We start from the raw sequence: 19650 nt of genomic DNA, 5'->3' as shown, positions 1-19650 counted from the left end.
GTGACTCGAAGTTGGATCTGATCTCAGGGAGGGAAAGCAGAGTGCCGCAGCACCAAGTGCTGACTTCCAGCTCAAGTGTCCATTCCATCACCCTGTCCCTCCACAGTGCCTGGCTGGCCCGTGCCTCTCCCCCTGGGCCCCCTGGTGGCCAGCGCAGGGTTCGCAGGATCAGCTGACGCCAAGTGCTTTCCCAGTAGGCTTCGGAAAGGATGGGGCTTTCCCTGCCCCACAACATCTTAAAGCAACGTATCAATAGCTGGGCACCCCCATCCCTCACCCCAATGTTTAAACTTTTACCTCCCCCCAAGCGCCACAGTGAACACAAGGCTTCAGAGGACACGCTGTTCCCCATCGTCCAGAAATGGGTTTTATTCTCAGCTGAGAGACAGCAAGACTGATAGCAGTCAGAACCACACAGCTGCCAGCACAGTACCCCCACGCTCAAGGAGGGGGTTGGGACGGGAGGATGATAGAGGGGGCGGGCTGGCCACAGGCTGGGCATGACAGTGGGGCTCACTGGAGGTGGCACGCTTTGGAGGGGGATGTCAGGGTGACAGGTGTTCCCTTGTAGTTGGGCTGCAAGACTCCTCAAGGACAGCACGGTGATTGATTCCTGACACCAGAGCCGAGCCTTGGCAATAGATATGTTTGTATATGTATATATATGAGTATTTATAGATATTTATAGAACAGGGCAGGAGCAAGACCACAGAGGGGCACAAAATTTCACCAACGTCACGCCTGCATGTGTCAGCTCACCACTACAACAGACTAAGTCACAGGTGGAGGGGAGGCTCTGGGGCTGGGAAGCCACCGTCAAGTCACAGAACAGCCGTCCGGGCAGGCTTGGAAAGGGAGGTCTCCGAGGAATAGGAGGGATCTGGTTAGAGGTCGAAGGGGGGCCTGGGGCTCTCAGGACGGGATGGACTTGCCTGACCCGATCGGCTGGCAGTTGGAGAGAAAGGAAAGAGAGAACAGGAGAGAGAAAAGCAGGAGAGAGCTGGTAAGGCAAAGGCAGCCAAGCCCGGAGGTGGCGGGGGGAGACGAGGGCATGGGCAAGGGTTCTGGAAGAGAGGAGAGAGACGAGAAAGGGAAGGTGGAAGGGAAGAAACTGGAGATGGGCAGGGGCCAGAGCTTCACGGGGACCTGGGGTAAAGCTGGGGGCAGCCCCCACCCCACCACTCACACTGCTCTCTCACACACCACCAGGCAGTGCACCCACAGCTCCAGACACGTGCTCGGCCCCCTCTGACATCCCTTTTCTCTGGCCTCCTCCCCATGTCTTTCAACCCACTGGCCTGGGGCCATCCCTAGCCTCAGAGGGTGTGGGACCCTGAGCCCCACGCAACAGCCCACAGGCCTGATGGAGGAAGACAGGAGAAAAAAGAACACCGAACCAGGAGGCTAAAGCTAACAGCATGGCTGGAGGGAGCACTAGAGGCCCCTCTGGGTGGGCAGAAAGCCCGTGAGTCCCCCAAAGGGACCCTGGGGAGCCAGGGAGGGCAGGCGGCCGGATGCCAGTGGCCACAGGCTTATAAGTCTAAGAGGGGAGCCTCAGCTGGTCGGGGGACCGCAGGTCGTGTAGGTGAGGCTGGGCCCTTCCTGCTGGGGAAAAGCAGAAGAGCGAGAGTCAGCGCAGGTGCAGAGTAGCAGGCGGGTTCGCTGGGCGAGTTTTGGGGGGGCCCAGCCGGGGCGGAACTCGGAGAAGGTGACTCGCCCAAGCCCGCAGACACTGTCACCCCCTCGGCCGAAAAGGATAGGTCACCCCTAGGAGCAACAGGTCCAGGTTGGGGGGAGCCTACGGGCTACCTAGAGTGCTCCACCTGGGGCTGAGGAAGATGCTGGAATGATGAGACCACGGAGGCCAGGGAAAGGGCTGTGAGACCTGCCTGGCCTGTGAGGTGTGCTCTGGGCTGACAGTGTGGATAGGACACCCGGGCCCTCCAAAAGCATTTGACCATCAGAGCCTTCACCCCCAACTGCTGCTCAGCTGCTGGCATGCTTGAAGAGGTGGGACTTGGACCTCCCCTGCCCTGAAGCTCTTTGGGTCTGAAGAGCTCCCAGGCTGGAAGCCGGCTGCCCGTCCAGGCAGCAGGGCTCACGCAGGTCGGGGAAGGAGTATGGCACCCCAGGGTGAGGTTCCAAGGCCTCTCTGCCGCCTGAGTCCAGCCCTACACACCACCCTCGCCAAGCTCCCTGCTCCTGACACCGTGAACCATGAGCTCTGAGCTCTTTCTGACGGCTCCAGAGGGCACCCTGGGGGGCTGCCAGCTTGGGTGCGGAGCCTAACCCAGGACCTCCCCAGGCTCTTGCCAAGGAGCTCGTGGGCGGCGGCACTGAGTCCCGAGGCTCGCTGAGAAGGGAGGTGAGAGAGCCAGCTGGCAGCAAAGACAGGAAGAGGAAAGAGTAAGTCTGGAGCTGCGGAAGGGAGACGGAGGTGGGGTAGGGGGGTCCTGCCTCTGAGGTCCCAGGTGCGCCCTGCAGTGCGGAGCTGGTGCGGCAGGGGGCAGACACACCGTTCATGCAGCAGGCGGAGAGGCCTGTACCTACCGTGGCTGACGCTCCTCAGGGGTCACTGATAGTGATTCTGAAAGACAGCACGAAATCAACATGGCAGTTCACACGCACGGACAGAGCAGGGCCTGGGGCTGAGGGACACACACACGCACACGCCTGGGCGTGCACACACATGCGGTGAGGGCCCACGGCCCCGCATGCACACGCTGACACACATGCCCACAAACAACACGCATACACCGCTCCCCCCCCCAAGGCCCAGCAACCTTGCTGGCTGGCGGCACGTGCAGCGTGGATCTGGGGCATGCAGCCACTGGGCACACTGAAGCACACGCGGGGCTGCGGTCACAACACAGAAGCTTGCCTCCCGCACACAGGAGGCAATTTGCACCAGCTCCCTGCACACTCGTGCCTGGCGTGCTCAGAGGGCCACCTGCATTGCTCCAGAGGGGACAGGCCTTGCTTTCTTAGGGTCCAGCTCTCACATCTCCAACCCAAGAGCCTCATGTGGCTCCCTACTGCCCACGGCATTGAGTCCCAACAAGACAACCTCTTCAGCGGACTTCAAAGTTTCTCCAACCTGCTCCACCCCACCCAGGGCAATCTTTTTCGATTCTTCCTCATTCTATCTGCACTCTGCTCTGGCCAGCAGCTCTTAATGCATTCCACACTAAACCTTTGCCTACCTGCTGCTCCTTACCCCAAAGCCCTCCCAGCTCCTCACCACCTGAACCTTATCTCAACCAGCCCTGGGATCTCACGGAAGTCAAGCTGCCTTGAAGCCCCCCAGACTGCTCTCTCCCTGAGGCCATGACTTTCCATGTGTCAGTTAGACCAGAGCTGTAGCAGGTACCAAATATTACAGCTCTCATGTCACACCTCAGCACAGGCCTGGGCATCTCAAATACCCTTAGAGATCTGAACTCAGGTTGGAAGTTGACAGAGAGTTTCTATGGCCACTTTTCCAGTTAATGTGGTGTCTCTATCTATAGTCACTGTCTCCCCTGATCCCGACTCCAACCCTGGGAAGGCAGAATGTTAAGTATCATTTCGTAGAAGGGAAACTGAGGCCCTAGAAAGGAAAGCAACTTGCTTGAAGGCCTACTCCAGTCCAGCATCCCTAAACACCACCGTGCTGCCTGCTTTAACCCCTCCACCTTGGCCATCAGGTCATCACAGAGCAAGCCCCATCTCTGCTTCATTTTAGATCCATGGATGTTAGACCCATGGCCCTCCCCTTCAGCCATCTGGAAACATAAATGGATGCTATTGGTCTGATGTGTCCTTCCTCAGAGAACATGGCCAGTGGAGACAGGGCAGACTGAGTTAGACATCAGAGTGACCTTCCTTGAAAGAAGGTCATGGATCAAGAAGGCAAAGGCAAGGGATGACACAGAATCCTTTTCCCTGGAAATTTCTGGGAATCGGCAGCCTTTACCCACTCCTGCTCTCACACCCACCACCTTGGTCCAGGCTGGGTGGGGCCAGAGGCAAGGGAAGGGAAAAAACCATCAGGCTCTCCCATGGTTCCCAGACCCCTTTCCCAGCTGCTCCATGCCCTACCACATGCCTGGGTGCCATTCTTACACTCTCACACCTGTGTGCACGCCCACACATACATATCACACACCGTGCTGGTCACACAGTCACAACCTGGCCTCTTTTCCTGTGGGACAGAGGCCGGACAACCTCGAGGACAAAGGTTCAGGACTGGGGAAGTGGGGGCACCAGGGTAGCCCTGAGTGTAAGTGAACAAAAAATCTACCCATCCAGAAAGGATTTGGGTTCAGATCCTCAGACCTGAAGGTAGGCTCCCTAGGGGCTGGGAGACAGCAGTAGAGGATGGAATGGAGATCGAAGGAGAGCGGCTGGAAAGGAAAGAAGGGATGCAGTATGGGGGAGAGAGAGAGTGAAAAAGGAGGGAAGCGCCATGCAAGTGCTGGAAAGAAGAGGGCAGGTGGGATGAGCCCCACTGCCCCCTTCCCAGAAACGACCACCTGCGGGACTCAGCGCTCCCTGGGGGCAGGCTCCGCCAGCCCTCGGCCACACCCCCGGTGGCTCTGGCACCCATGGTCCGAGTGACTTGGACGGAGAGGCCCGGCTCTGGCGACCCAGGCCGATGCTCCAGGATCCGCCCCACCTCCCTCCCGGCCTCGCCAGCCCGGCGATCTCTGCCACCGCTTTCAGCCCCTACTCACCTGGGGACCCCGGGCGGGGCGCGGTTTGGGCGCGAGGGCACCTGAGGGGGAGGACCGAAGGGGTCAGGGGAAGCCCCCGGCCTGGAGGGCACGGGGGGCGCTCCCCCCAGGGCGGACCCAGCAGGCGGAGGCCCAGGAGCAGGGCCCCGCGACCCGGGCCGGGCTGGGGGCACGGCAGGGGCTCGGCGCTGAGGCGTGGGGCTGGACGTGGGTGACCTGCGGGCGACAGAAACAGAAGGACAAGCAGGGGAAAGATGAGCTGCTCCGCCCAAACCGAGGCCCCGCCCCCAGCCTGGTGCAGGCCACGCCCATGCGCGCAAGCCCCCGCCCCTCTCGGCCCTGGGTTCTCTCGGGTGTTTAACCCCGCCCTCCCTCCCGGAGGCTCCAACTTCCCTGCTCCACCCGGCCCGGCAGCCGGCGCTCCACGGCAAGCCCCGCCCCGCGACAAGCCCCGCCCTCTCTAAGCTCCGCCCCTCGCTCCAGGTGGGAGCCGCCCCGGTGACGCGGGCGCGCCACTGCCCGGTCCCGGCCCTCCTCCCGCGGGCCCCGGGCTGGGGGGCTTTGGGGCCGTGGGAGCCGGCCCTGGTACCTGCGTCCGGTCGGTACGCTCTGCACCTGCAGCCAGGAGTCGTCCACAGGCGGGGGCATGGGCGTGCTGACAGTGGTCGTGTTGATGTCGCCTATGATGCTGAGCGCCTCTTTCAGTGCGTGGTACATGCGCAGCATCTCGTCACGCCGCTGTGCCTGCTCGGCCGACTCCTCCATCAGTGTGTTCTGGTCCCCGCACGAATACAGGTTGGCCAGCAGCTCCGAGAAGATGAATTCCTTGGTCTGCGAGTGGGCGAAGAGAGGAGAAGATTGGACCCCTAGGCCTGTACCAACCAAATTTGCCCTCCCCTCCCCGGCCCTTCTAGGAATCGGAGCTCAGGTATGGGGCTCTGCCACTGCCTAAACTCAGAGATCTCCCTTGCTCCCCCCTCCCCCACTTGCCCTTTTTCTCAGATGATCCAGAGAAGAAAAGTGAACTGTTCAGGCCATAGATCTAGGCCGGACACCCAAGGGCTATTAATATCACACATCAGGACTCAGCTTTATTCAGCCTCAGTTTCCACATCTGTCAAATGAGATGAATGAGTACTAAGTTGCTTTAGTCATGTCTGACTTTTGGCGACCCCATGGACTGTAGCCCACCAGGTTCTTCTGTCCATGGGATTCTCCCGGCAAGAATACTGGAGTGGATTGCCATGGCCTCCTCCAGGGGGATCAAACCTGCGTCTCTTATGTCTCCTACATTGGCAGGCAGGTTCTTTACCACTAATGCCACCTGGGAAGCCCAAAATGGGTAGTTACATCCTTTCCAAAGATTTGTATGTTCCACTGGACCGAAATAAGGAAAATGACAGTTTAAAATGTTCTGAGCCCTTTAGTACCAGGTGTGAATTTGTGCCAGGACTGGGTGAAATACAAGTCTCTGTGTTTAGGAGGTGGGTTAATGTTCTTAAAAATCCCTCAATGTTACCTGGTCCAGGCTCTGGAATATTTGTGGAGAGAATATTTGTGGAGAGAATATTTGTGGAGAGAATATTTGTGGAGGTTTTTTATGCCATTGGCTTATGTCTCATTTATTTGTTATTTAAATATATGTTGAGCACCTATCACATGCTGGGAACTGTGTTGTTATGCACTTTATAATCATTTAATTCTCAATTCTATTATTATCCATATTTTACAAATAAGGAAACATAGCCTCAGAGAGGGTAGTTGTTTGCTTAGAATCACACAGGGAATTTGTGGCAAACCCAAGATTTCAACACAGTTCTAATTCCCCTAGGGCTATGGTTTTTCATTAAGCTACAGGTGGAAGTATTTCTGGGGGAAGTATTTCAAAACATGGTCTGGGAGTTCTCAAAAGATGCAGATTCTGAGCCCCTTCTGGAAAAATTTAAGCATGTCTGGAACAATTTGGTTGTGTGAATCTATAGAGTAATATGTGAAGCTCATACGAAGTTTCTATCGGACAGCTCTGGCATGGACCCCTGCCTCCCTCCCCAGATTCAGTCCCCCATGGCTGGCCTGTGTCTACCCGAGGCCAAGCCGGCCACCCACTTCCCTGGTCCTACTGCCCCCCAACAAGGTGGTGAACCCACGTTGTTGATCATGAGATGCATGATCGTCTTGGGCATGAGGTCCCGGACAGTCTTGTTGACGATGGCCATGTATGAATCCACCAAGTTCCGGATGGTCTCCACCTGCCGCTCCAGCTGTGGGTCCATGGAGTGCATGAAGCTGTCCGAGCCATTCTCCTCCGTCTCACTGGCCTGCCATTAAGAACAAAGGGCATCAGGGTGGCTGGGCCCTCAAAGCCAGGTACGAGGCATCCCCAGGGTCCCAGCCCCTTCAAGGATGGCTAGAAGCTGGAGCACAGAGAGAAGCAGCTGGCCTATATACAAAGACACCAGCTCCCCCAAAGCTCTGGGTCTCTGGACACGAGTGCCCACCCTAGTGCCTCTCAGGACCCCAGGCCCTCATTCAGCCTTGTCTTGGCTCTGACTCTAGTACCTAGAATTTGCCTTACTTTTCCAGTCCGTAAATTAGGAAAAGGACATCTCCAAGGTCCCTTCTGGATTCTAAAGACCTGGCCAGATCTAGCCCTAGGCTAGAGATGCCTGGCAGAGGGTGAGGGAGGGGCACACTCACTTTCTCTTTGTCCTGGGAGGCCCACACCAAAGCCACAGAGGTCACCACATCAGCATTGCCACCGCCGCCGCCGCCGCCACCAGTGAGCATAGCCGAAGCAGACACACATAGAGAGGAAAGAGGAGAGACTGAGTAAGCAATCTGGGCGCTGCACCCCAACTCGAAGGCAACTCTCAACTTTGTCACAGTGAAAGAGGGGAGAAAAGTGAGGGCAATCACAAGAAACCACCATCATATGAAAGGGATACAGGAAACGCCATCTGCAGCAGAAAAGGGTCACGTAAAATGGCATTGGAGAAGGATGGGAGGAAGGCTTAACTGATCCCACCCCGGGGCAGGTAGGGGGAGGATCCCTGCTATTTCGGAGCCCAATACCTCGAAAATATGGCACGACTTGGCATCACTGAGGGTGGCTCCCCTGCAGGACCCCTTATTTTAAGCTGCTTGCCCCTCCCTTACCTCCCCTGCCACTCACCCCAACACGCTCAGGGTACACGCCAGCCCTTAGAAAGGAGGCCTTCCAGCTATCCACCTCCTCCTGTGTCTCGCAGGCCAGCTCCAGCTGCCGATAATCCTTGTAGACATTCCTGCAAGGTGGGGCCAGTGGTGAGGGGAGACAGGGCAAAGCCCCTTCACCTTGGTAGTTAAGGGCACGCGTGGTCAGGGGTCATCATGCCTGCAGGGCCAGTCCTGGCTTTCTTATTTCCCAGCTGTGGCAAGTCCCTTCCTCTCTCCCAGCCTCAGTGTTCTCATCTGGAAGATGGGTTAATAATAACAATTCCTGGGACTTCCCTGGTGGTCCAGTGGTTAAGACTCCATGCTCCCAATACAAGGGGCCTGAGTTCAATCCCTGGTCAGGAAACTAGATCCCACATGCTGCAACTAGAGAACTTGCATGCCACAAGATCGAAGATACTGTGTGTCGCAACTAAGACCCAGCACAGGCAAATAAATTAATAAAAAGTTAAAAATAGTAACAAGTCCTGCCTTTTAGGGTCCTTGTGAGAATTCAGTGAAATGAGCAGTAAAATACTCTATTAGAAAGGGACTGAGGCCTCATCAAAGGGGCACCCGTGACATTGCAGTCCTTGGTTTAGATCTCAAGCCCCATTGCCCCCTCCCTGGCTTTCTCCTCTTGGCAGCTATATTGAACCCGCATCTCTGAGTGGGAGAAAGGCCTCTAGAGTCAGCCCTGGGTTGGGAGGTGAGAGGCCTGGTACTGACAGTATCTTACCCAGGGCAGTTACTAACCAAGTGCTTGCAGAAGGGGAGGAAGGAGGGAAGGAGAGACAGAGGGGGAAAGGGAGGGAGGTCAGGTGGGAAGGAGAAAGGAAATGGGGGTGGGGGGCACAGGCCAGGAAGGAGATCTTGACATGAGTCTAGCACAGAGGAGAAACTCAACAAATGTTTGTCAAATGAATGACTTGCTGGGGGGCTGGGGGCAGGTGCCTCTCCCTTCTGGATCTGTGGGCCCCATGGGGGCAGGCGGGCACCTCTGCTCCGTGTTGAAGAGGGCAAAGATGTGCTTGCTGGACATGAAGCCCTTCTCCACGTCCCGCAACTTCAGGTTATCCACGGACAGCATGTACTTCTTCTCTTTCTCCTGAGGGAGAGCAAGGAGTGATGGTGAGGTTGGCGCTGTTCTCTGCCCCCACTTCACTCCGTAAAGATGCTCTGTGCTGGGGCAAGGGGTTGGGGTGGGCACCTGGGACTAGGGACCACCAGCCCCCTAGAACTGCGCAGGCGCCATCTGGTGAGAGCCTGGCCCCAGAGCCCTGGGCCTGCTGGACACCTTGGCTCAAGCCCTTCCCACCACCTCCGCATTAGTGCCAGAGCTCAAGAGCCCGGGGTGGTGAGGCTGAGCTTGGCTCCCACATCCCGCCCCAAGAAGCCCTGGATACAAGCCAAGTCAGCCCCAGCCAGGGACCCCCACACTCGGCCTCTCTCGCCCCCGGCCTGGCCAATGGGGTCTGCGCTGGATAAGCCTCTGACTTCATTTCCTGACTGGAGACACAGGGAAAGGGGGGGTGGCCACCAGAGCCTGGTGTCTTCAAAGGGCTGGCTCAGCAACCCCCCCACAGCCGCCCATGTGTTAGCAATCAGACAGACACACAGCACAAGCCTGGAGGTGGTGAGTGTGTGCAATGTGTGGCGTTGTGTTTGTGCAAATCCATGCCTGCCAGAGCATGTGCCCTCTCACCATTGTCCCTGTGCCTGTGTGTCCTTCTGTGTGCATGAGGGTGCCTGAGGAGGTGCCAGTCCGACTGTGTGGGTGAGCATGTTTGTATGCGTGCGTTTAGGTATGCACGGCAATTACAAATATCTGTGTGTTTGAACGAATGTGCCTCTGGGACACGTACATATAGTTTACATAACGGACTGAACCTGGTTTATCTGTATTGTCTGGGAGGAGCTATGCTTATCTGTGGGTGGCATGCGGGTGCCAGGCCTATGCGCACATGTGTCTGTAGGCTGCTCTGTCCTACACACTGAGGGGAGGAGCTCCGGAGTCTGCAGAGGAGGTACCCGGGGATGGGGCTCTGGGAGGAGGGGAAGGGTGTCTGCTGCCTGTACCCCATGAGCCCACCCAACTCCACTGGGCCCAGGCCCCGGGGTGGGGTGGGGTGTCGGTGTGGGTTTGGAGGACTCTGGGCCTCGCCCAGGATCTTGGGCGGCAGGGTGGGGTAGGGGTGCTGGATTTAGGAGGACCCTGCTCCCCGTCATCCTGGTGTCATCCTACCCACCTCCCTCTGCCCACCCCCAACCCACCACCCACCCGCCTGGCCTGTCCAGCCACATAAAGCCCTCTTTATGCCAGGCGGGTGGCCGGGAGCCCCAGAGGGCGGCTGGGGGAGGAGAAGAGGAAGTCGCACACACGGCCAGGGAACATCTGGAAGCATTCGAGGGAGGCCCTGCCGCCACCCGCCCTGGGGTTGGATCCAGTGAGGAGCAGCCTCCTCCTTCCCGCAGGCCGGCCCCCTCCCCAGGCCCCTCCTTCCCAGCCACAGCTCCCGCTCACCCCTGCCACGTCAAAGGAGGCAGAAGGGGAGTTGGAGCAGAGAGGGGACCCCGGACCGGTTGGGCTGGGCTGAGGGGCCTTGCATCTCTGGGACACGGGGCCGAACTCACACCCGACGGACAGACACTGCTGCCTGGATGGATCGTTGGGACCCCCTCCACTCCGTCTACCCAGTGTTTAGACTATCTGTTCAGGACTCCCAAATTGTACAGTAGTCTGCACATTGGTTAGGCTGGGCTGGGTTAGACCCTCGGCGCCGCCGCTGGAGACCTGGACCGACCCCTGCTCGCCATCCCACAACCGGAGCCTGGAGCAGGGGCAGGGAGCTTGGGGGGCACAGGGTGGAGGCTGGGAGGAGGCACCGAGGGAGGTGGGGGTGGGGGGCGCCACGCTGCTGTGGGATGGGGTAGGGGCGCTGATGGGTGGCGGAGGGAGACTGAGAAGATGGGGGGTCAGTGAGGGCTGGGCTGTGGGCAACCGCCTGTCTGCCCAGAGGGCCATCCAAGTCCTAAAGAGCAGATGGCTGGTGGCTGGGTGGAGAAGGGGTACAGATCAGCCTCTCCCCAGTCCGGACCACCTCTGTGACCCCAGCGGTTTTAGTGCAAAAAAAAAAAAAAAATCCACTCACATCCAACACACACAGGCACCCTCACCTCAGCACCAACACCGCCCCAGCTCAGAAACATACATTCCTGCATTCAAGTTTTAAATCGCACATCCAATGTCCCACGCACACACACAAGTGCACACACACACAAGTGCACACACACACAAGCTCACACAGACACACACTCATACCCACTCACAATGGAACTCTGGTCCTCTCCCATACTTACATCCCCCATACATATGATACATATTCTCAAACGCGCCACATGCACGTCCTTGCTCCTGGAGCCCACTCGCCACACAGACACACTGGCACTTACATACTGAGCACGGGCACACGTGGTCTGCACACGCAGACCCTCATATACCAAACATGCCCTGATGCTTATAACCCAGATGCTCTCCTGTCAAACACCCACACGCCACGTCCACCAGGCCCCCACCTCCCAGCACTCTCTGCCCACCCCACTCCCACCCCCACAGACAGCGCCAGCATCACAACGTGACTCAACTCAGATGTACACACAAAGCTCCCAAAAGACACCCCCCCACGTACACACGTACGAGAACGAGGTGGGGGGGCGCTCTCAGATACACTTCTTTCTCCCCCACAGAGTAGACAGTCGCTGGCCCTCAGCCCCAGTTCACAATGTCCCCCGGCCCTGTGTAAGGAACCGTAGCACAGGGCCACCAGGAGTTGTGGGGGCCAGCAGTCGGCACCCCCCGCCCTGCCCGTCCACAGCACACGTCTAGGGAGCCTCCCTGGGCGGCAGAGCAGGAAGCGACCCCCACCCCCCGCGTGCCCCGCCACCTCATGCTCCATCCCTTCAAGGGGCCCCGGGCTCTGGGAGAGGCCAGGGTTGGGGTAATGAGGTCCAGATGGCTTGGCGCCCCTGCCAGTGATGACAGAGGGGCCTGCCCAAAGTGGGGAGGGGGCCCTGCCTCAGGCAACTCAGAGGGGGGCAGGGATCACCAAGGGGGGCTTGGAGACCAAACTCACAGGCCACCACCCCAAGCTCTGCTCCCCGCTGTCCTTCAACAGCGCCCTCGGGAGGAAGAGGGTCCCCTCCCCCACCCCGTGGCCAGCTGGAGTTCATTACCACAAGCCACCCCCACCCCCTCCCCACTCCGTCCCAGCCTTCCCTCTTCTCTTTGGTCACCTCTGGAATCCAGATGTGGAAGCCAAATAGACTGGTTCTTAAAGGAGACCAACAGCAGGGGAGGGAAGTGGCAGGGGGGTCTATGCCTGGCGGGCAGGGAGAGGCTCGGTGTGGCACCTCTGTGGGGCCCATTAGTCTTGGACCCTCCGGCTGGAGGCACCCTGGGCATCTCGCTTGGACTGCAGGGCCTGGGGGACTGGGGCGCAGGGGTTAACACTGTGTCTGGCAGCTGGACTGTGTGTGTCATGGGCCTGTGGGGGCCACAGAGGAGCAGGCACGCCCTGGAGCAAGAAAACAGGAAGGCTGTGGGCCTGGTGGGGTCAGAGAAGGACGCTCAGCACCCCTGCCCACCCTCTCCAGGGCACTCAGCCCCCAAGCTCCCCCGTCCGGCCAAGCCATCTTCCCCATCCTGCCTGGATGAGCCCCCAGAATCGCCTGCTTATGGTCCTTACTTCCCACCTTCACTCAAAGCTCTTTGATGGGATTTTTAAATACCCCTGTTGGGAGACTTCCCTGGTGGTCCAGTGGTTAAGAATCCGCCTTCCAAGGCAGGGTACATGGGTTTGATCCCTGGTCGGGGAACTAAGATTCCACATGCCCTGGGGCAACTAAGTCGGTGCACTGCAACTAAGTACTGGATCCAGCCAAAAATAAGTCAATCAATCAGTGAAACAGATATCAAATACTCCTATTTGGTGGTCCAGTCCACTCCAAGCCTGTGGCAGGATCTAAACCTGACTCTGGCCACCAGACAAATCCCTTGATGACAAGTGTCCCTTTACTTACCTCGTCATCCTTGTACCAGGACAGATTCTCGGCAGTCAGCACAAACCAATACTCCTTGGAGCCTCCCTTCATGATGCCGATGTTGTTGATGGTTAGCCAGCCCTTCCGGATGACCTGGAAGGTTGTGTGGTGGGGGGGACAGGAAGTCACTGGACAGAGGCCAGGATTCCCCATGGAAGATGGGGTAGGCAGAGAGAGACACTCAAAAGGCCACCCCTCCCTCAGCTTTTGGAGGCCTGGCTGGTCAGGAACGGTAGGGGCCAGATCTGCCCTGGTTTGAACCACAAGTGAACAGAGTGGAAGACAGAGGTCAGTTCAGGATAAAGAGCCTCTGACAGTCAGAGCCATCTGAGCAGGCAACTGGTGGCCTTGGTAGGGAATGAGCTCCCAGCACTAAAAATTGTGCAAGCTGAGTTTAGGTGGCTGACTGGGCAACAGGAGCCAAAGTATATCTTCTCAGCTTAAGAGTCAGCTTATTCAATGACTTGTCTCAGGGACTTTGCACATGCTGATGTTGACTCTGCCTAGAAAACACTTCCTTCTGTTTGCCTGGCAAATCCAACTCCATCCTCTGGATACAGGCTCAGAAGTCACATTCTCAGACAGGCTCTCCCTGGCTCCCAGGATAATCAGAACCCATATTATAATCTTTCATCATTCCCTGAAGTTTTCTTCTATGATGATGACTGGGATTTTGAATCTGTGTGTGTGTGATTATTAGTTCATGTCAGTCTGCCTTGCTAAACTGTGAACTCTCTCCCCTACTGGTGTATCCTAGTACTTGGCAGTGTGCTCTGCAGACAGTAAGTAAGTGATCAATAAATATCTGTGGCATGAATACACGAAGGCTGCCACAGTGGGATTCTAAGAGTTTTTGTCTCCAGGTCCCAGATGGGGGGTGGTGGTGGTAGAGTGGGAGGTGGGGGTGGGGGGTTGCTGAGCACAAATTGCCTAGACTCCTCTTCCCCGGGGAAACCCAGAGTCATGGGCAAAGGTCTCTTTTCACAGCAGGAAACAGCTGGCCCTGGGACCGTCCTGAGCCATCAACACAGATCTGGGCCTGTGGATTCTGGTCCAAGGGCAGGGCCATCGACTAGACCCTGGTGGCAGGCCAGACTGAGGGGATGAGGGAGCTGCTTCCACTCCCTCCCCCAAACCCTGGCCTCCCTGGCTTCTCCCCTGAGCACCCAGAGAAGACAGAGGAGACTGAGGCTAGCAGGAAAGCCCTCTGGGGTCAAGCCTGCTTCTGAGGCTCTCAAAGCCTGCCCTGCCCCCAGTCCTCCTGTATCCTCTCTGGCTTCCCTGAGAAGCCTGTGGAGAACCCAAGTCACACAGCAGATCACAGCTAATAGCTGCCTTAGCGGTTAACAGGGACAAAGAGCCAGGCGCCTCCATGAATCCTCTCCCACCCTGTCCCCGTCTGGAGAGGACCCCCTCGGCGTCTTGTCACTGTCTTTGAAATTGAGTCCGAATACCGCACCTTGGCCCTCCATCTCCAGTATCTGACCAGCAGACCTCTCTGCCCTGCTCCTCCCTTGACTCCCAGCCTTTGTGCTCCCTCGGCCACCGCAGCTCTGCCCTCCTCCCTGCTCATCCAAACCCCCTTTCCAGACCCTGGGCACCGGGAACCTCCTGTTCCCCGTGGGGCCTGACTGCAAGCCCAGCCTACAAGGGGCAGGACTCGAGTTTGGCTCCTGTCCAGGGGCCAGCACAGTGTAGGCCCCAGTGACTGTCTGCTGAATCGAATTGCCCTGGGATATTGCATTCATGAACTCCTTCCTTCTAATGAGCATCTACTGGGTGCCAGGCACTGAGGCTAAGGATTTACTGGTGAACAAGACAGACCCAGCCCTTCCCCTTAGAGGGCTCAAGAGGGAAATGATATGATGTCAGTAAGTACACAAGCATCTAGCTGATTGCAGACACTATGGCCTCTGGAAAAGCTCAGACTCTAAGGCTCGGGGTACAACTGGGGCTGAGAAATGATGTTTCAGCAGAGATCTGAAGGACAGAGCAGGTGAGGAGACCCCGGTTTCTTGACATTTCATTCATCTCTTTCCTCAACTCTCTGGTAGGGATGCCAGCTTATAAACATTCTCTCTCATCCATCCATCTCACAGATATTAAAGAGCTCCTATGCAATGCCAGGTCTCTGCCAAATATTCTGACCCACTCCAGCCCATGTGGTCTCCCTCTGGATGAAGGAGATGCTTAGCTCATGCACACCAAAGGACAGATTGGTAGGACTCTGTGTGTGGCTAAGCCTTGCCTCTGGCCTGAGTGCCTGTGTGGACACCCATGTGTTGCTGTGTGCAAGCAGCTCAAACCAAAAGGTGTCCTCTTGACCCCTGAGCATCCCCACTACAAATGGGTCCCCTCCTCCCCCTCACTATACAAACCAAGAGCCCCAGTCCTGGTACTCACCAGAATCTCATCCTGCAAAGAGGTAACCATAGCAACCACGAGAAGCATCGGGAGAGAGGAGAGAGGGTTACTGAGGCAGAGTGGGAGGCTTGTGGCTGGCATCTGACAGGCTCCCTGGCCCCTTTGGGACCCTTCCCCTCGGGGGAGGGGGCTCTCAGAGCTTGGCGTCCATCCGGCACCCTCCATCCCTCCGGCTGGGGCACTGGAGTTCACTCACCTGGTTCCCTGAAGCCTTCTTCTTGTTCATCTGGTTGCTTCTCTGCTGAGCACTAATGAGGAGAGAAGGAAGAGTCCCAGAACCTCTCTCCAGAGGTCCAGCTTCATTGCTACTGTTCAGTGGGCACCAGACCCAGAGGCTTGCCTCAGCAGGCCTGGGCCCTACACACACACACACACACACACACACACACAGAGTCACACAAACTGTCACCTTCTCTGACCAAGGAGCACTCACTTGGCAAAGCCTATGAAGTCCTCATGGTTCGTATTCATGTAAGCCAGCTCAATATCGATGAGGAGCATGACCTTCAAGGATACACAGGTCAGCAGGCAAATGGAAAAGATACCATAGAGTTTTAAAATGCATGAACAGCTGGGAGAAGCATACTTGCAGCATATATAGAATCCATAAGAAATAAATCTATAAACCATAATAAACAAAGATATCCATAATAATATCCATAATAAATAAAGAGTTCCTAGAAATCAATAAATGGAAGACAAGAAACACAAACCAAAATAGTCAAAGAACCTGAATGGGTAATCCATAGAAGAAATGCAGATAACCAATAAGGATATGTAAAAAATACTCCCTCCTGTTCACAAAGAAATGTAAGTTAAAATGGGACCCTTTTTGACCTCTCAAATTAATAATAAATATTGGGACCAATGTGGGCACAATTGTAGAAAGACATACCATAGATGGAAGTATAAACATGTATCACCTTCTTGGAGGGCAGTTTGGCAATATATGACAACATTAAAATGCATATACTTGGGACTTCCCCAATGGTCTAATGGTTAAGAATCTACCTTCCAATGCAGGGGATGCAGGTTTGATCCCTGGTCAGGGAACTAAGATCCCGCATGCTGTGGGGCAACTAAAGCCTGTGTGTCTTAACTACTGTGCCCACGCGCCGTAAAGCTCATGCTCAACGAGGGAAGCCCGTGCGTGCCAGACGAAGATCCAGCACAGCCAAAATTGAAACTGAAAAAAGTGAGCGACTGAGGACAGCACCGTTGTGGAGAAGGAGTGTATAAGGATGAGGCTGGGGACTGGGAGCCAGAAGTGGGTACAGATGGAAGGATGACAGGGAGATGGACAAGGAAAAAGGGCTCACCTGTGAGCTCTGTGAGAGCTGTAAGGGGGCCTGCTTACTTCTGTTCCTCTCAACCCAGAGGAGCACTCAGTGGACATGCCTCTTATGGAATGAATGAATATTTGATAGATGACTACATAAAAGGAAGGGAGGGTGCCTATGAGGGGGTGTATGGTGACCCAGAGAAACAGGAACTAGAGAGAGAGGCCCAAAGAGGGATGATCAGAGTATAGAAAGTTGAGAAGCAGATGGTAGGACTGTAAAATGGAACAGCTTCTGTAGAAAACTCTATGGCAGATCCTCAAAAAATTAAACATAAAATTACCATATGATCCAGCGATTCCATTTCTGGGAATACACTCCAAAGAACTGAAAGCAAGGTCTCAAAGAGATATTTGTGCACCCATGTTCATAGCAGCATTATTCACAATAGCCCAAAGGTGGGGAAAAAAAAAACCCCAACTCAAATGGATAAGCAAAATGTGGTCTACCCAAACAATGGAATATGATTCAGCCTTAAAAAGGAGAGTTATTCTGACACGTGCTACAACATGGATGGAGAACATTACGCTAAGTGAAGCAAGCCAGACACACAATGACAGTTGTTGTTTGCTTCCATTTATATGAGGCACCGAGACTTGTCAAATTCATAGAAACAGAAAGGAGAATGGTGGTTGCCAGGGGCTGGGAAGAGGGTGGGATGGGAGTCATTGTGTTTTGTGTGTGTGTGTGTGTGTGTGTGTTTTTTTTTGCTGCGCCATGCAGCACACAGGATCTTGGTTTCCCAACTGGGAATCAAACCTGAGCCCCCTGCATTGGGAGCACAGAGTCTACACCACTGGACTGCCAGGGACTGCTTAAGGTGGAGGCGGGCAGAGTTTCATTTTAGGAAGATGACAAAGTTCTGGAGATGGATGGTGGTGATGGTTGCAATCTGAATGTCCTTAATACCACGGAACTGCACAAATTGAAGTGGGTAAAACAGTGAAATTTATGTTATGTGTATTTTTTTCTCACAATAAAACAGAGTAAGAGAGAAGCATAAAGTTAATATGGGGAGAGAAAGTGTAAGAGAGACTGAAGCATAAGAGACTAACTGGGAAGAAGGAGGTGAGCCCAGGGGCAGGAGTTCAAGGCCAGGGAAGAGTGGGCAGTGCCAAGTGGGCTCACCTGCTCCTTGGTGCGACCCTCGCGCTCCCGGATGTGGGTGGTCACAATGCGCTCCATCTCCTCCCGCAGCCGGGGGTACTGCTGGAGCTGAGAAAGGGTGGCAGGGGAGAGAGCCAGGTACACAGCGGGCACGGGCAGGGGGCACCCAAAGCCCACCAGAATCCGGGGTGGGGTGGGAGGGACACACCGAAAGCCCAAGACTTGGGGGCCCAGGAAGCTGATGGCACCAAGCCATGGCCACCCCTTTCCCTCAGTCATGGGATCCAAATGGCAATTCAAGCGTCTTCCCGGGTCTGGGCCCTCTTTACTAGCCTACCTGGGCAACTTCATGGGGCTGGTAGTTCCCATGCGCACAAGTGCCTTGGGAATCAGCCTGCTCCTCGGCAGCCATCTTGCTGGCAGCCATCTTGGAAGCAGACCTATTCGATTGAGGCCTTTGTTTGGGGGCACAGTTAGCTCCCCAAACGTTCACTCAACCTCAGGGCTACGCTTTGCCTTCGCAAAGGCTTGCAGGCACACTCAGGTGGGGAACCAGGCAGGTAACAGCCTGCAGATTACTATCCGGGGAGAATCTGGGGAAGGCAGGGCCCAAGGTGCCAGCTGGCCTCCTGAGTCAGGCTGGGGACAGGCAATGCTCCTTGTAAGAGCTGGGGAAGGGGAGGTAGGGGAAAACCAACAGTCACACAAGGGCCATGCAGGAGGCACAGGCATGCATGGGGGGTAGGGTGGCATGCGGAGTTGGGGGGGCCAGCAGCATGAGCAGTACCCTGCGGGGGGCCTGGTTGGGCCCCAGGCCTTCATGGTAGAATCCAACTGACTCTGCTTCCCTTTGCATGCCTTGGCCTGGCACTGCCACCCCCCAGACACATTTGCCTGGCTCTGAGCTGACTGGCCAGCCTGCCTGTGTCTGCCCCACTCCTTTGGGGTAGAAGTTCAGCAGCACCCTTCTCCCGCTCCTAATTTTTAATCAACTGAGGCCAAAAGGGAAGTTGTTCCAAATCCTTGGCCTATGATCTCTGTCCCCAGCTCAGCCAGGCTCTGGACAAAACCCAGATGGACTCCCCCTTCAAGATTCTGTTGAATGTCACCTCTTCCAGAAAGTCTGCCATGATAACCTCTATGTCCCCTCCCCCACCCCCTGCAACACACACCCTCTTCCCTCACCAAACTGGACTGTAATTGCCCTGAAGGCAGAGGCTGGGCATACCACGGTGCTCAAAGAGGGCAATGTTGAAGGAATGAGTGAATGAATGAAGGATGGATATCTCTGCCCTTCTTGCCAGGGTGAGCAGACATGGGCTTCTTTGCCCTGTGGCTCATGAACCAGAAACTCCTCAGAAAGGGGGACTTGCTGCGCTGCTGAGGACGGGAGTCTACTCCCAGGGACCTGCTCCTCTGCTGGGCGGGGCTCAGGCTGGGCAAAACTAGACCCACACCTTGTCCCTCTTCCTATGCCTGGCTCAGGTCTCTCAGGCAGATCCCCCTATGTGGGAAGAGAGTTGAAGGTTAGTGTGCCTGGGTCACAAATAGGGATTCTGAGGGCAAGAAGGAGGCCAAGGAGATGGGGTGAGGTCTTCAGGAGAGGCAGGAGGGTGGGGAAGAAAGCAGCATCCTGGATGTCAGCCCAGGAGAAGCAGCCTTGAGAGATGCCACATCCCCGCAACCATCCCATGACTCTGCCAAGGGTGTGGCTCATGTGGCCAAGCTCAGGGGACCTGGGAGAGAGGCAGCCTGAGACCAGGGGCTTAAAA

The 19650-nt window shown here is 56.1% G+C and overlaps 1 protein-coding gene across 1 annotated transcript in view; it reads right to left on the bottom strand.

Annotated features, from left to right (window-relative positions):
- Positions 1-393: 393 nt before the first annotated feature.
- The window catches only part of DNM1 (dynamin 1), a 43395-nt gene continuing 24138 nt past the window's right edge, over positions 394-19650 (bottom strand). The window contains exons 11-22 of the mRNA XM_052649648.1: positions 17900-17986; positions 15865-15935; positions 15628-15679; positions 15411-15422; positions 12987-13100; positions 8906-9015; positions 7888-7999; positions 7413-7424; positions 6863-7033; positions 5305-5546; positions 4716-4931; positions 394-945 (exon numbers count right to left, since the gene is read on the bottom strand). Coding sequence (XP_052505608.1) covers positions 885-945; positions 4716-4931; positions 5305-5546; positions 6863-7033; positions 7413-7424; positions 7888-7999; positions 8906-9015; positions 12987-13100; positions 15411-15422; positions 15628-15679; positions 15865-15935; positions 17900-17986 — 1260 coding nt within the window. The 3' untranslated portion in view covers positions 394-884. The remainder of the gene's footprint in view (positions 946-4715; positions 4932-5304; positions 5547-6862; positions 7034-7412; positions 7425-7887; positions 8000-8905; positions 9016-12986; positions 13101-15410; positions 15423-15627; positions 15680-15864; positions 15936-17899; positions 17987-19650) is intronic.

The sequence above is a fragment of the Budorcas taxicolor genome, chromosome 11 (assembly GCF_023091745.1).
Source record: "Budorcas taxicolor isolate Tak-1 chromosome 11, Takin1.1, whole genome shotgun sequence".
In the NCBI taxonomy this organism is placed as follows: Eukaryota; Metazoa; Chordata; class Mammalia; order Artiodactyla; family Bovidae; genus Budorcas; species Budorcas taxicolor.
Note: the sequence above shows the minus strand (reverse complement) of the source record. Positions and strands in the feature narration are given on the sequence as shown.